We start from the raw sequence: 15,250 nt of genomic DNA, 5'->3' as shown, positions 1-15,250 counted from the left end.
GACGCCCTTGGGGCGCGCCCAGCGGGGCATGGCGTCCGAGCAAGGTGGTCGTCGGCTGGCGGTCAGTGCTGGGTCCCGGGCGGGGGCCGGGGGATCGGCTGCGTACCGGGGCCGACGGCCGGGGCAGGCGGGTCCGCTTTCTGCCTCTCGCTGGCTGCGGCGGCGACGGCGGCAGGCGCCAGCGAGGCCCGTGGGGAGCGGCGGCGCAGCCTGGCGGGTGGGACCATCGGCCGGGCCCTGGCCCGCGCTCAACCGGCGCGATGCTTTTCTCGCTCCGGGAGCTGGTGCAGTGGCTGGGCTTCGCTACCTTCGAGATCTTTGTGCACCTGTTGGCGCTGTTGGTGTTCTCCGTGCTGCTGGCCCTGCGTGTGGACGGCCTGGCTCCCGGCCTCTCCTGGTGGAACGTGTTCGTGCCCTTCTTCGCCGCTGACGGGCTCAGCACCTACTTCACCACTATCGTCTCCGTGCGCCTCTTCCAGGATGGAGAGAAGCGGCTGGCCGTGCTCCGCCTTTTCTGGGTCCTCACGGTTCTTAGCCTGAAGTTCGTCTTCGAGATGTTGTTGTGCCAGAAGCTGGTGGAGCAGACTCGGGAGCTCTGGTTCGGCCTGATCACGTCTCCGGTCTTCATTCTTCTGCAGCTGCTCATGATCCGTGCCTGCCGGGTCAACTAGCCTCGCAGAAGATAAGCTAGAATGCGGGACCCCAGGCTGAGCTCCCACTTCTGCCGCACCAGAGGACAAGTCTGGGTCTGAAAGCCAGCTTGTGCCCTGCTGGGTGCCCAGCTTCCTCTCTATCAGTCATGTCTGAAATTGTTCCCTCAGCAGGGCTAAAAAGAGCAGCCTTGATTCTTAAAATGTATTCCCTCTTATTTCATGCTTTGAATAGCTAATCTTGCATTGGGATCTTGAGAAGGCCAGACAGTCCTGAACTCCTCTGACAGTTGGAAACTGCATATAAGTAAAATGTCCTGATGGGCTCTGAGTATTTTCATGGATCCTGGGAAAGTACCCACTGTGCAAAGGCTGAAAGCTGGACTCGGGCTCTCCCCTGGCCAGCAGTGCTGACCTGAGAGCTTACTGCCCCATCCCCCCGGACAAGACTTCCTTAGATGCTTGAGCTCTAAAAAGTGTAAACCAGCTTGTGTCTCCTCCCCAGTTGCACTGGGGAGGATGGCTCTTTCTTCATTCCAGCCCAGGCAGACAGGAGTATGTTGAATAAGCATGATTGGGACCCTATCTGGATATCTGTCGCCTGAGAAAAGAACTTGCTTTCAACGCGCTGCTTGGCTTCCTATCCCAGCAGATTGTAGTGTCACGACTTTTCCACCACCTCATGGCCGGCACTGTTAGTGCACCTGAGACCTTTAGGCCGTCCTAAGGGACCAGAGAGAGGAACAGGTGCTCTGACGCGCATAGCCATTGAGACCTACACATGGGAAGTTTGCAGATGGTCTCAGGCTATGCCTGTTGGCCTAAGGGCTTTGGTTTGATGCCAGTCAGGTGCCAAATGAGAACATTTGCTGAGATAAAAATAAAATAAGAGAATGTTTTGCTGAAATGCACAGTGGTTGCCTGACCTTTTGAGGGTGAAATGAGATGAATGCTGAGACGCTCCCTGCTGTGTGGTGTAGCTGGTTACAGAGCTGAGGTTGTAAGGGTGGGGGGGTGCTGGAAATTGGCTAGAGCGTGCTGGGTGGATTGGGGCCAGTTCCCTCGGAGAATCCCTGCTTCCTGCCTAGGGAGCCAAGGTGAAGACAACCCAGGTGGACCAGTGTTGAGGACCTACCAAGCAGTTTGTGTGACATCAGAGTCTTTGTGGGCCTTGCTGATCTGCAGAGCAGGGGTCAGCAGTCTGTGGCCTGGGGTCTGTTTTTGTGCTGCCCATCAGCTAAGAATAACTTCCATTTTCAAAGGGTTGTAAAAACAAGAATGTGACAGAAAGCGAATGTGGCCTGCAGTGTACAGGGTCTCTCAATCTTGGCACAGTTGGCCTTCTGGGTCGGATCATTGCTGTGTGTGCAGAGGGAGAAGCCGTTCTGAGCACTGTAGAGTGTTTAGCGGCATCCCTGGCCTCCACTCACTAGATGCCAATAGCACCCCTCACTTGTGACAACCACAAGTGTCTCCAGACATTGCCAAGTCTCCTGGAGGACAAAACTGTCCCTGGTAAGAACCACTGGGCTAAAATATTTACTGTATGGCCCTTTACAGAACATGTCTTTGGACCCTTGTTCTAGTGAAGCAGCTTCATGACTCCTGTCCTGGGATAGATGCTGCATGGCCTGAACCATCGATATGCTTGAGTTGGAGGCTGGTGTAGTTTGTGCCACAGCTACAAAAATGTCTCCTACCCAGGATTGGCATAACTTGTGTCAAAGCCAGATACAAGCTGACCATTGGGAGCGGGTTTCCTTTTCACGTTATTCTTAGTTTGTGTGTTTTGTTGCTCCCCTGTTGTGTTCTGGTAGTTCAGGATTAGGTAATCCCGTCGGCATAGAAGTGATGAGCATGAGAAGGCTCAGCTTCTTTCGGAAAGGATTTGAGCAGAGTCCTGAAGGAACACTTGACCTCTGGAAGGCTGAAATCCAGTTTCTTTTCTCCAGCTGAATAAACAGGGCTGTTAAAGTACTGTTAACGTAGTGGTAGCTGCAGACTGCCATGGGATCCAGAAGCTGAGAAGTGCCCTGGGTTGAAACCCGCCCCTGGTCTCTGCAGAGCCCCAGGCGCTCTTGCAGCCTGGTCCCTGACAGATTAGTGGTGCGGGACGCAGTAGTGCCATTTTTGAACATCTGCTGACTGTAGGGCGGGTGATGGAAAGGCAGGTAACATTTGTCCTTGCCCGTGCCCACCAATTTCCCCTTCTCTCCTTGGCTCCCACAGGCCTGAAAGATTGTGGTGGGCACTGTGCAGCCCTCCACGGAGAGTGAACTTCCTCACGGCAAGTAGGCAGAGAAGCTGTGCCCTCAGGGTTAGCCTTGGGATGGGGCCGGTTCAGTGGGTGAATGGAATACACGCTTTGGCTTTTGTGGCTCTGTCTGCGTTGGAGAGTTGTGGGCCTGCTTGTGTGCGAGGAGAGAGTCCCCTGCCTCTGTGCCTGCTCACAGCTTCCGCACTCCAGTCCGTGTTTGCTGGGCCCTGGATGACAAAGTGCGGGTAGAGAGTTTCCACCCCCTGTCTGAGCCACAGAGTGGATTCTGGGGGCCGGCAAAAGTTGGGATTCCTGAGAAACCGGTTCCTCAGCACTGGTTGGGGCTCCAGCATTGGCATCTCCGTTAAGGCCCGTAGGGGACCGAGGACCGCAGGTGGGCAGTCCCTGGACCCGGAGGGTCCTGGACCGGGAGGCAAGAGGCTGGCGTGCAGCCGGCACACCGCCCACGGGAGCGGGACAGCCTTCCGGTCCCGGGTTGGCCCTTCCTCCACCGCGCTTTCCGCGGGGGTAACAGGCAGGCAGAGTGCTGGCACGATGAGGAAAGACCAAACCCGGCCAAGGTCACACGCGACCTGGGGCCCAGGAGTCCGGCCCGCCCACCGGCGAGGACCCACTCCCTCCGGGCTCCGCCCCGCGGGCGCGGCGGGACAAGGGAGCAGAGGCGGAAGTGGGGGCCTCCACGGAGCGGCGTGAGGCGTCGCGGGCGTGTCCAAGGGGGCCTCCCCAATGGGGACCGGCTCCCGCGATGGGCGCTGCTCCACTGAGGCCCGCGGGAAGGCGGGGTCGGGGTGAGCGCTCTCCAATCAGCACGGCAGGCCATCCTCCCTCCCATAGGTGAGGCCGCCGGGCGCGGGGCGGGTCTGAACAGGCCTCCCCCAATGGGCGGCGGTCGGGGGGGCGTGGCCGCGGCGCGAAGGCCGGCGGCGGGCGGCGGCCGCAGTTCCCGGCGCGCGCTGGCTCCGGCGGCGGATCCGGCGGCCGCTCCGCAGCATGGCAGGCCTGGGGCGGCCGGGCCCGGGGCCCCGCGCCACGATGCCCGCCTGGAAGCGAGAGATCCTGGAGCGGAAGCGGGCCAAGCTGGCGGCCTTTGGCGGGGGCGCGGCGCCGGGCGCCGGCGCGGGCGCGGAGGAGCCCGCGGGGCCGGCGGCCGAGCCGCTGGTGCTGGCCGAGAGCCTGGGCCCGCTGCGCGAGAACCCGTTCATGCGGCTCGAGTCGGAGCGGCGGCACGGGGCGCGGCGCGGCGGGGGCGCCGGCGCGGCGGGGCCGGGGGCGCGGCCCGCGCAACAGCTGCTGGAGCTGTACCGCTGCGTGCCCGGCGTGCGCACCATCCGCGCCGACAACATCCTCATTATCGAGTCGGCGCCCGGCTTCCCTTCCGCTCCCGGTCCCGGCCCCGGGCCGGCCCCGGCCGCCCGCATCCGCGCCGCCGAGGTGCTCGTGTACGAGGCGCCGCCGCCTCCCGGCCGCGTTAGCCGCCTGCTCCAGAAGTTCGACCCGCCGCCCGCGCCGTGCCGCCGCGGGAGCCCGGAGCGCGGCCGCCCCGTACCGCCGCCCTCCCCGGGTCCGGCCCTGGTCCCGCGCGTGGGCGAGCGCGCCGCCTGCTTCCAGCCCGAGCCCGAGCGCTGCGGCGCAGGCCCCGGCCCCGGGCCCCGGCGCAGCGACTTCCTGCACAAGACCGGCAGCAACTCCTTTACTGTCCATCCACGGGGCCTGCGCCGCAGCGCGGGCACTCGCCCACTCCCCAACGGGCCCGCGGCCCCTGAGCGCCGGGCCGGCGCTGCCAACGGCCTCACGGGCTCCGCGCCTGGGCCGGGCGAGTGGAAGCCAAAGGTGGAGTCGGGGGAGGCCCCCGCCCACCCTCCCCCCAGCCCCGGAACCCCCAGTGCCACTCCAGCCGCGCCCCCGGCATTGCCCACGCTCAGCCCTGCCAGTGCCACTCCCAGCCAGCGCCAGTGGGTCTCCGCGGCCACCAGCGCCAACGACTCCTTCGAGATACTGCCGGCCTCCAAGCCAGACATGGACACGATCCCTGCCGGGGACCTCCAGGCCCGGGCTCTGGCCAGCCTTCGCATGAACTCTCGAAACTCTTTCGTGTTCATCCCCAAGCGCAAGACTTCCCGGGCCCCTCCTGCGGAAGGGAGGCAGTCCGTGGGGCCTCCAGAGGGAGAAGTTGGCTGGGCCTCCCAGCACCAGGAGCGTGAAGCCCAGCAGGTGCCTGGAGCAGATGGTGTATTTGCCGGTGGGAGGAGCCCCTCGGGGGTCGAGGAGGGAGGCTGCCCCATGCCAGCCACTGCCCTCGTGGACTGGACCGTTCGGTGGCAGAGGCTGTCCTCACCACCCCCGTCCCCACTGGTCGCCACTGAAGCTGAGCCTGCCCAGGGCTTTGGGGTTCCTGGCTTGACCAAGAATGGCAGGGAGCCTGGGAGGCCAGGGCTGCCCGTCACCTTCATTGATGAGGTGGACTCGGAGGACGAGGTTCCCCAAGAAGCCAAACTGCCCTGCCCCAGGGCTGCTGCGCCTCCCCAGTACCACCCGCATCCCACTGGGCCTGGGCACCTGTCAGAGCTCCAGCACCGAGGTGGCAACACCTTCACGGTGGTGCCCAAGAGGAAGCCAGGGGCCCTGCAGGCCAACGGGGAGGCCAGGCCGAGGGAGGCTGAGGAAGAGGGACCGGGCAGCCTTTCGGAGCCCCCTGCTGCCTTGGGGACCTCAGTGAAGAAGCGCTACCCCACTGTGCATGAGATTGAGGTGATTGGCGGCTACCTGGCCCTGCAGAAGTCCTGTCTCACCAAGGCCGGCTCTTCAAGAAAAAAGGTCAGTGGTGGCGAGTCACGGAGCTGTGGGTATAGCATGTGTCTTGTTCCCAGGACACCTGGCCTGGGTGTGGGACGGCTTCTACGTGGACCAGAGGAGAGCTGGAGCTAGGTAGCCGCGTAAGCTCCAGGAGAGGTCAAGCTGGGGGGGAATCCCTGGCCTGGGTTCCAGCGGAACCCTAATGACCCTGGGGCTGCGGGGACGGCTTGCCTGCTCTGTACCTTGAAAGGCTGGGGGGGAGGGTCAGTCCAGCCAGGGCTTCGTCTGCTTGTTGGTTCTCGTGGCTCTATCTGGAATTGGCTGGGCAGGACTGTCCCTTTGTAGGTCCCGCTGTTGGCTCCACCCCAGCCTGGCTTTGAAGGGTGGCCTGGCATGTTCTTCTGGAGTCCTGGCTTATGCACGTAGCAGGTGCCAGGATGGAAGTGGAAAGGAGCAGGAGACCTTTGATTTGGGTGGGGTCGGATACCTACTGTCAGCTCTCCAGAAGGCATTCTGGCCTGGAGCTTAGCAGGACTTGGCTTCGCGTGAGTGTCTGTTGAGCTCTTAGTGTGTGGCAGGCCTGGGCTGAGCCTGGGGTGTGATCCTGGGGAGCGACAAAGACACTCCCCTCACTGGGGAGGAGAGACCGAGGATGGAGAGAGACCCAGGTGCAGGGCCAGGAGCCTCTTGGAGCCTCACTCTCCAGGCAGGGCTGCTTGGTGGCCTGGAACCCTCTGGGCACGAGGAGACGTTCCTCAGACTCTTCCTGGTCATTCTAGGACCGAGCACCTGTGTCTGGCCCTGGGGCAAATTCCAAGGCCATCCCCACGTGACTCCGATCAGCAGGGCGCTGGGCAGACGCACCCTCCCCCGGAACCGCGATGGTGTCTGGCAGGCTTCTCCTTTGGCTGCTGGTGTCTTGGATCATCCCTGAGGCCACCTCTGCCCCAGCCTCAGTTTCCTTGGGGCCATGGGGGACGGTGATGTGCCTTGCGTCACTGGAGCCCCCTTACCCACTGTCCCGCTGGCACTGTCTAATTAGATGTGGCATCTCCTCTCTGTTTGTTTGCTTCCTTTGACGTCCTGCCTTGGCACTGTCCTTCCTCCCTGCATCGTCCTCTTCTTCTCGAGTGAGGGCATCGGCCCTCCTGCCAGCTCCATCTGCCGGGCCAGGCATCCACACCCGTGGCCTGCAGCGCTTCTGGGGTGCCCCCAGCCCCCGCCTGTCCTGCTCGTCTGACCTTGCCTCACCCTCTACTCAGCGCTGTGGTCATCCAGTAGCCATGGTCACCAGTCCAACCCCCATGCTTGCCCTCTCCACCTTGTCTGCTCCTTCTCCTACTTCCTGACCCTTGACCCCAGCTGCTCTGGGAGGCATCCTTTCCCACGCTAGCCTGGGGCGGTGGAGGTGACAGAAGCACCCTGCTTTGTAGACAGAGGATACTGAGGCCGGTGGAGGTCACGGAGCTCGTGGGGCGGGAACCCAGTGTGGCATGCTGTTAGAGCCCCTGTCCTAAGCCGGTTGGCCTTATACTGGGAGCCTGGCTGCAGCCCGGAGCCTGGTCATTCTGTCCCCAGCTGGGGGCAGAGCCGTGGGGGTCACTTGGGGCTTGGTTGGAGTGAGAAGGGCAGGGTGGGGGCCTGAGGGCCTCTCGAGGCAGGAGCAAGTGATGGGAGGGAAGCGGGCCCTGGCCCCCGTCTCCGTGCCAGCCTGAGGGGTTGGGGGTCCAGATGGATGGTTCCTGGCATAGCCGAGTGGCCTGGCTGGGGCCGTGCCAGAGCAGCACGACCTGCTGGGGGTGATCTTCTGCCTGGGCATGCACTAGCCGCCCTGTCCCGGAAGAGCCAGAACGCCTGCAGGGTGAGACAGAGGCATGGGGCTGCCCAGCCCTTCAGGATGACCTTGGGCTACCCCTGGCTTTATCCACCCCCTGTCGTCCCACTTGCCTGCTGCCCCTGGGCCTTGTCCTCGCCCAGCCCACTCCAGCCAGCCTGTGGTTCTATCACTGTCCTGCTCCCCCCGCCCCGCGTTCCAGGGACGTGGTGGCCTGGAGGCCAGCAGGACCTTGGGGACCTCCCAGGGCAGGGGTCCTGGTGCCTTTTCCAGGGGGCAGGTGAGGTGCAGCTCTTGACGGCGTGGCGCCTGCCCCCGGGTTGCCACCTCTCCGGTGCAGGGTGTTGCGCTCTCACCTGGCCTTGGAGGGCGGCAGCCCTGCCCTGGGTAGTGGGGGCGCCCAGCCGGCCGGGCACGCGTCCCCACTTAGTTATCTCTTGGTGGAATCACAGATGCCCTCTCTCTCCGTCCCTTGTTGGCCCAGCCGGGGCGCTGCAGGCCGTCGCGGCCACACCCCCTCTCGCCCCCGCCCCCGCCCCCAGGCTGTCCCAGTGGGTGGGGCCGGCCTGCAGCTCCGCACACCTGCCTCCCAGGGGGTCGGCGCTGTGGGCCTCTCCCCTTTGTGAGGTGCCAGCTGGCTGGACTCCTGCCTGTCTGGCAGCTCCTTCCCCTCCCCTCTGCCCCCCTCACTTTCTAACCCGCCGATCCCCTGCCCAGCCCGAGCGTGCCACGTCCCCACGGCCTCACCCTCGCCTGCAGCGTGGCCGCCACCCTCACCCGACCGCTTGGGTCCTCGGATCCGAGGCGCCGCTGCCCTGGGGGCCTGCCCCTCCACCCGCTCCTCCGCTGGCGGGCGCGGCCTCTCCTTTCATCCGCTCTCCCTGCAGGCGCCGCCCCCGGTGGTCTTTTTGGACCCCGGGGGCCACTGGAACAGGCCTGGACCCTCCTCCACTCAGCTTCCCCACTGGTGGGGGCGGGGGGGGGGTGGCTGTCTTTGACTCAGGGCGTCCCACTTGGGCAGCTGTGGGAACTTCCTGGGGGCCGTGTGTGGCCCCCGGAGCTCGGGCTGAGTGGGGGATGGCGCGTGCTGGGGAGTGTGGCGTGGGGCGGGTGCTCACCCCAGGCCGGGGCGGCTGGAGCCCAGCTCCCAGTCCAGAGTGCAGGGTGGGGTGAGGGGGACAAAGGGCTCTCTCCCCATGAGCGGCAGGAAGTGGGCCGAGCCAGGACCCACCTGCTGGCTGCACAGTGCAGCGGGCAAAGTCCCTGAGCCCGGTGACCAGGTGTGTGCAAGTGCCAGCCCCTGGCTGTGCCCCCCGCCGCTTCCGTCTGCCCGGGGTCTGGAGGCTGCCCCCGCTGCCCGGGCAGTATGAGTCACGGGGTGTCCTGTGACCCACAGACCCGCACTCACGAGGAGCCTGGAGACCGAAGGCGAGGTGGGACGTGACCAGAGCCCCGGGCCCCAGCTGGGCGCCGACAGGCCTGTGAGCCCCGCCTCTGCCTGGCTGGGCTGTGCCAGGCTCGGGGCCTGCTTGCACCCAGCCCCCTCGGTCTCCCCGCTCAGAGTTGGTCATGCGGACTAATGAGGGCGTGCTCATCCGCTGGGCCCTGGCAACTGGCCCTTCCGTCTCCAGTGGCGGGGGATGGGCCCAGAGGGCTCAGGGTCATCAGGGACAATGCCGCGTACCAAGGAGCACCGTTCGCTGCGGGGCCCAGGATTGGGCCCCTGTGCTGGCAGCCCCATTCTGCCTTGGGCTCCTCCTGGGGTCTCTGGCCCCAGGTCTCAGGGAGCCAGTCTTGGGGGACCCAGGTGACTCCATCCCCATAGGGACCACAGGATCACCCCACACAGCTGCCCAGGTGGGACGCCCTGAGTCAAGGGCAGCCCCCAGCCCAGGGCAGGCCCCCTGCCAGTGGGGAAGCTGAGTGGAGGAGGGTCCAGGCCTGCCCCAGTGGTCCCTGGGCAGTGGGCGGGCACCTGTGGGCTCTGGTGATTACCCCGTGCCAGGCCTCTGCTCTGTTTGGCCTCCGGGGGCGGGGGCAGCTGGAGGTCCGGGTGGGGCCCATGCGGGGACAGTCACGAACATCTGTATCCTGGTTTGATCCGTTTTTGGTGGTCGTCTGCCCGTCCGCTTGCGTCCCTGACTGCTTGTCTGTGTGGACGGCCAGGGCGAGGGCAGCAGCGACAGGGCTCGGGACCTGCCCAGCAAGTGCCTGTGTGGGCCGTGCTGAGACGGGCAAGTCCAGGAGCTCGGGGGGCGGGCGGGGATGCCCACGGCTGTGCGGGGCTGTGTGTGCCCGTGGGGCGGTGGCAGGAGCGCATTGCGCTCCTCTCTGGACACTGGCTCGGCAGGGCAGTGCCTCCCACTCCTGGCCGGCCCTGCAGGTTACTCCGAGGCCGGGGTCCCTCTGCTGCCCAGGGCTGCAAGCCCGGCCCTTCTGCGAGGCCCCTCCCCGTCCTGCTGTCCCCAGGCCCCAAGGTTCTCTGCCTGGGGGCCCCGACTCCCGCCCCTGGCTCTTTCCAGGGGAAGAGGAGGAACTTGAGCTGGCTGCGGTGTCCTGTGCCCTGGAGTTTAATATTTCGAGCTCCAGCAGGGCTGCTCCCATCTGCTGCAGGCGGGCAGCTCTCGTATTCATTACCGCCCTGCCGGGCCCGGCCGAGCCCTGCCGAGCAGGCCTTGGGGGACGCGCGACTCTTGTGGGGAGCGTAGTCCCGGTCTCGGAGGGTGAGGATCCTGACCCCCAGTGCCCAAGTGCTTCTGCCAGCGCCTGTCCCCATAGCCCCTCAGAACCGGCAGCCTAGTCTGGCCTCGGAGGCCTCTGGGAAAGGAGATTTGCCACGCATGAAATTCTGGAGCCTGCAGAGTGGGCAGGGTGGACACGGGGCATGTGGGCAGTCTGAGTGGGAAGAAAGGGTCACTGACCCCCACTCGGTGCAGCCTCAGGCTACCTCTGACTCAGTCTGCAAAGTGGGTGCTAGCACTTGGTGCCACTTTCCCGGGGCTGGCACGTGGCAGCCGCCCAGCTTCCATGCGGGCCCTTGGGGGCCTGGCTTTGGGCGTGCCGGGCCCTTGGCCAACAGTGGTCGTCCGTGCCGAGCTGGGTGGGCAGGGTCATCCGGGTGCCTGGCGAGCTGGGACGTGAACTCAGCCCTGGCGAGAGGCACCAGCCAACAGGAGGCGCTGCTGGAAGCGTAGATGTGGGCTCCCCAGGTGCAGCCTCACCTGGACCTTGCTCCTGCCGGGGGGCCTCTGGCTGGGAGATGTGGCTGGTGCCCTGCTCCCCTGAGAAGGCAGACCTGCAACCCTGGGAACTGCCTTAGAGGCTTCTGGAGACCCTGAGGCTTTGGGGTCCTGGTGCTGGCTGGGGTCTGGCCCTTGGGAGGGGTGGGTTACTTGGGATGCGGTGAGCCTGGGGTGGGGAGGGGATGGGTGAGACCTGGGCTGCAGGTGTTGGACACCCTGAGCCTGCAGGGTCCAGGCGGAGGGGACTTCTCTGATGAGGGGCAGCCCCCCACTTCTCAGAACCTTTGAAGGACCGACGGAGTGTTCGGCTCTTGCTCTGGTCTGACACCCGCACGGTACCCGCTCCGTCCAGCTGGAGGAGCCCTGTGGCTGGGAACAGCACTTTCACTGACGTGCCTCCTGCCCTAGATGAAGATCTCCTTCAACGACAAGAGCCTGCAGACTACGTTTGAGTACCCCCCCGAGAGCTCCCTGCAGGAGGAAGAGGCAGAGGCCGAGAAGGGGAGGGAGGAAGAGGAGGAGAACGAAGAGGAGGAGGAGGAGGGGGAGGAGGAGGAGGAGGAGTCCAGCTCAGACACGGCAGCGGAGAAGCCCTTTGTGCTCTTCCTGCCCCGAGCCACGTTCGTGAACAGCGTGGGCCCCGAGAGCCCTCGGCTGCCGGACGGCAGCTCCGGTGAGTGCCCGCCTGTGGGGATGGGCAGCCCAGAGGGCGGCCCGGGCCACGTGGTCATGCAGCCGCACATCCACCGGTGTGCCTGTCGGCCCGCAGGCCTGTCCAGCTACACTCCGAAGCACTCCGTGGCCTTCAGCAAGTGGCAGGAGCGGGCGCTGGAGCGCGCGCCGAGCACGGAGGAGCCCCCGTCCAAGGAGGTCATGGTGAGCAGGTGGGGCAGGCGGGCGGACACTCAGGGAAGGGGGGCACGGCGGGGGGTGCTCTAACGCCTGGACAAGCCCCATCCACTGCCTCTGTGCCCCTCTCTCAGCTCACCCCTGCCGGTCAGAATGACCTCACGGACTTCCGAAGCGAGCCAGCCCTCTACTTCTGAGCCCTGCCCTACCAGGACAGCGAAGGCTGAGCCCCAGGTGCCCGGGAGCTGCACCCCTTCTGCCCCACCAGGCCTGCCCTCCCACATCCCGCTCTCCCTCCCTGGGGCCTCCCAAGTAGGCCGGTACTCGAGGTCTGAGCCTGGGGCACCCGGGACTCACTCGACCCCGGCTCGGGGGCACTGCCTGTGGGGGAGGGGTGGTGTCCTGCTATACGCCATGCCCAGCGGCTGTCGGGTGCGTCTGGGGTGGGGGCTGACGGGACCCTGACACCACCCCCAGCCCACGCTCCCCATGTCAGCCACTCCGTTTCTGATGAACGTCAAGTCTTTTCCCGCCTCTGATGATGGACTCAATAAACAGCCCTGGATGAGGCCGCCTCTACCTTCCTTGCGTGGTCCTCGGCTGGAGAAAGGGGGAGCGGGGCTGGGGTCTGCAGGGCTATGCTGAGGCACTGGCAGCGGGGAGGCGGCCACCCACCCAGGGTGTGATGCAGGCCCAGCTTGGGTTTCTGTGCCCGGGGGAGGCGGTCCGGGGTTAACAGCCCACACTGCACAGCCCTGGTGCCCCAGGCTCTTTCCCCACCCCTGTGGCCCTAGTTGCCCTGCTTCTCCCCCCAGCCACCCCCTTGGCTGGGAGAGGGACTTCCCTGTGCCTACCCTGTGAGCACCCCCAGTCTCTGGGGCTCCGCTTGCCTCCCAGAAGCGGCTCAGTGGGAGCTATGGTGGGAGGTGGGAGGACAGGTAAGCTCTCTGGGGTCTGGAACTCTGTGGGCCCGGGGGGTTGCTGCAGCTATCAGGTCCAAAGTGGTTTCCCTGAAGGGCCAGAGCCTGGGGGTGGACGAAGTGCAGGGCAGGTGGTGGGCAGAGCCTCAGGGATCTTGCCTCCTGTTTGGATTGGAAGGTTCCCTGACCCACAGGGGCCTGCAGGAAGGCTGTGGCAGGCAGACCACTCCCCTGGGGTAATGTCAGCAGGGAGAGCTGATGGATCTGGAAAGGTGACAGAAGACAGAGCTGCCCACTAGGGAGCGGCTCCCGGCTGGGCTGACTGCCTGTGCCGAGACAGGCCGTTCACAATCCTGGCATCAGATGCAAGTCTTTTCCTCTTGGAGCATCAAGCCCACGGGAAATGCCACCTGGCCAGGCTTGGGAGGGAGGAAGGCGTTTTCTTGGGAATGGTGGGCCCAGGTTTCTGCAGACCTTCTCAATCAACACATGCTTCCCAACCCCCCATCCCCCACGGACAGCAATTGCAGGGACCCCATGGGGGCTGACAGGCCAAGACAGATGGACCCAAGGAGGACTCGGGATGGAAGGCAGGGCCCTGGGCTGCATGGGAGACTGGCCTGTGACCAGAGACTGGGAGCAGGGGTGCTGCTGTCTGGCAGAATCTGGAATCACTGAGCTGGGGTGCAGCCGTTCCCAGGGGACCTGAGCACAGGAAGAGCATCTCCTTGGGCCAGGCCTTATGCTAGAAACCAGGACCAGTGGCCCTGATGGGAGAGGTGGGTGACGGGGGTCACACGAAATGCTTAGGAGCACCCTTAGCTCTGAACGCAAGGCCGGTCACAGGGAAAGCCATCCCTTCACGGAGGAGCCGTATTACAACTGGGCAAGGATTCGTATTTTGACTCTAGGGGGGCCCGGCAGCCGAACACTCCTGACACAGGCAGCAGGCTGACGTGGATCTTTACAAAAACAGTCTTTACTGACAGTCACAGGCCCCAGGCAAGCTCTGAGGTGAAACAGGGGCCCAGCCCCTGCCCCACTTGCCTGGGCACCTGCGGGGCGAGGGAGGGGTGACAGGACTCCCAAGGTGCTGAGACCAGAGGCGGGCCTTGCCCGCAGCCCCAGGCTGGTGTGGAGGCCTCAGTGGGACCCTGAGTAGAGCTGCCCTCCCCAGCGCCTGCGTGAGCTCAGAGCCAGGAACCCCACCTGGTGGGCTACGCTCAGGTCTTTCCTGTCACCCAGAGCCAGTGAAGGTTGGCGGTTGCCTCTCTCGGCACCAAAGACAACAAGAGGAAAAAGCTGCTGCCGTGAAGGATAAAGATGCTTTGAAGACAGACTTGCCGGGGACTGAGCCGTAGAGGGGGCGCAGTGGAGGCAGGCCCTCCGCCTGTGGCCTCGTCAGCTGTCCTTGCCTCCGCTGCTCCTCTGCTCGGGGGCTGCGGCCTTGGTCAGGTTCCCCGCTTCCCTCTTCAGGACACTAAGCAGAGTCTGCGAGCTCTCCAAGATCTGCGAACAGAGACACCAGCCGGTTAGCACTGCTCCTCCTGTTGGAAAGCTCCCACAGCCCAGCCCCCCTCCCGGGCCAGGGCCCTTCTCCCCTGAGTCTGGCCCAAAGCCCCTTCCTCGCACCCGGGGAAGCCAGGCCGAGGTCGGCTCTGGCTCCTGCCGCTGCTCTGCCGCTCACAGTCCGGAACCCGCTATGCGGGTTGATGAGCATGGTGCCAACAACCCAGGTCACTCTGAGCGCCGTATTGTCACTCCACGGGGGGCCTACAGCCTGTCTAGGCACCCCTGGGCCAGAAAGCCTTGGAGGGCTCGGCCCAGCACGCGGGCCCCCGAGCCCCACCTTGAGGTAGGCAGCCTCCGTCTCCGCGATGGTCCGATCGAACTCATTCCGAGAGGCTATCTTGCGAGCCAGGTTCTCGTTGACTCGGGCCAGCTTCTCTGTCAGCTGCCTCACCTCATTCTGCAGCCGCTGCTTCTCCTCCTCTTCCTGCTGGATCTGCCGGCACAACTCTTCCCGCTTCTGACACAGCTCCTCGATGCCTAGGGTGGGCCGAGAGAGACAGGCGCGGTGGGCCCGGGGCAGGAAGGACAGCACCGCCCCTCCAGCTCTGGAGCCCCCTGCTCTGGAGGAGAGAAGGCTAGTGGATAGTGGAGGACCCGGGTGCCGGATGGGCCACCTTTCGCCCGAGCCAGGCCAATGTCCTGCGTCCGAGGAGTCTCAGAGTTTAAAGAAAGCACCGCGCGAGGCTCGAGGCATGAGGCCGGGAGGCCGTGCGTACTCAAGCCCATCGTCCTCTGCTCACTCCACAGATACCTAGCCCTCGGGGCGAGCCACACCGCGGCTGTGCGCTGGGCAGGTCCGCACGGCGTCCGCGCCGCCCCGGCCCGGACAGCCGCGCACGGACCGTACAACACGCTCGGCCGCGCGCTGCGGGCCAGCTACTGCCCGCGACCGCAGGCCGGCGAGACCCACGCCCTCCCAGCCTGCCCGGCGGGCCCCACCGCTCGGCCGCTCACATTTGACCAGCTCGTTGTTGTAGTTCTGCAGCGCCGCGCCCTGCTGGGTCATGGTCGCCGCCCGGGGTCCCGGCCTCTCCAACCGCCGTTACCGCATCGGGGCCCGCGCCTGCGTACTGCCTACACACGGCGTGTCCACGGCGCACGTCACCGCCGCG

At 65.1% G+C, this 15,250-nt stretch overlaps 3 protein-coding genes across 4 annotated transcripts; 2 read left to right on the top strand and 1 right to left on the bottom strand.

Annotated features, from left to right (window-relative positions):
• The first annotated feature begins 14 nt into the window (after positions 1-14).
• TMEM203 (transmembrane protein 203) lies at positions 15-1,557 on the top strand. Its single transcript, XM_059926117.1, has one exon. It carries the CDS (start codon positions 261-263, stop codon positions 669-671), a length of 411 nt encoding a protein of 136 aa, XP_059782100.1. The 5' UTR covers positions 15-260; the 3' UTR covers positions 672-1,557.
• Positions 1,558-3,884: 2,327 nt separating this feature from the next.
• On the top strand, positions 3,885-12,214 carry TPRN (taperin). Of its 2 annotated transcripts, none has more exons than XM_059926646.1 (4): positions 3,885-5,742; positions 11,206-11,470; positions 11,567-11,681; positions 11,781-12,214. In XM_059926646.1, exons 1-4 carry the CDS (start codon positions 3,919-3,921, stop codon positions 12,109-12,111), a joined length of 2,535 nt encoding a protein of 844 aa, XP_059782629.1. In that variant the 5' UTR covers positions 3,885-3,918; the 3' UTR covers positions 12,112-12,214. The 2 variants fall into 2 exon arrangements, with proteins under 2 accessions (XP_059782629.1, XP_059782630.1); XM_059926647.1 differs by having other exon boundaries at positions 11,567-11,673; positions 11,781-11,939.
• Positions 12,215-13,527: 1,313 nt separating this feature from the next.
• Positions 13,528-15,232, bottom strand: SSNA1 (SS nuclear autoantigen 1). The gene is made up of 3 exons (XM_059926110.1): positions 15,093-15,232; positions 14,416-14,615; positions 13,528-14,075 (listed from the first exon to the last, which is right to left on the bottom strand). The coding sequence occupies exons 1-3, from the start codon at positions 15,142-15,144 to the stop codon at positions 13,968-13,970; spliced, it is 360 nt and encodes a 119-aa protein (XP_059782093.1). The 5' UTR covers positions 15,145-15,232; the 3' UTR covers positions 13,528-13,967.
• Positions 15,233-15,250: the final 18 nt, after the last annotated feature.

Source organism: Balaenoptera ricei, chromosome 6 (assembly GCF_028023285.1).
Source record: "Balaenoptera ricei isolate mBalRic1 chromosome 6, mBalRic1.hap2, whole genome shotgun sequence".
In the NCBI taxonomy this organism is placed as follows: domain Eukaryota; kingdom Metazoa; phylum Chordata; class Mammalia; order Artiodactyla; family Balaenopteridae; genus Balaenoptera; species Balaenoptera ricei.
The sequence above is the reverse complement of the archived record's forward strand: the minus strand, read 5'-3'. Positions and strand labels throughout refer to the sequence as shown.

Coding starts and splice junctions, on each gene's coding strand:
- TMEM203 (XM_059926117.1), top strand. CDS start 261: ATGCTTTTCTCGCTCCGGGAGCTGGTGCAGTGGCTGGGCTTCGCTACC.
- TPRN (XM_059926646.1), top strand. CDS start 3,919: ATGGCAGGCCTGGGGCGGCCGGGCCCGGGGCCCCGCGCCACGATGCCC. Junction 11,471..11,566: donor GCTGCCGGACGGCAGCTCCG/GTGAGTGCCCGC, acceptor GTCGGCCCGCAG/GCCTGTCCAGCTACACTCCG. Junction 11,682..11,780: donor AAGGAGGTCATGGTGAGCAG/GTGGGGCAGGCG, acceptor CCCCTCTCTCAG/CTCACCCCTGCCGGTCAGAA.
- SSNA1 (XM_059926110.1), bottom strand. CDS start 15,144: ATGACCCAGCAGGGCGCGGCGCTGCAGAACTACAACAACGAGCTGGTC. Junction 14,616..15,092: donor CAACAACGAGCTGGTCAAAT/GTGAGCGGCCGA, acceptor GGCCCACCCTAG/GCATCGAGGAGCTGTGTCAG. Junction 14,076..14,415: donor CGGAGGCTGCCTACCTCAAG/GTGGGGCTCGGG, acceptor CTCTGTTCGCAG/ATCTTGGAGAGCTCGCAGAC.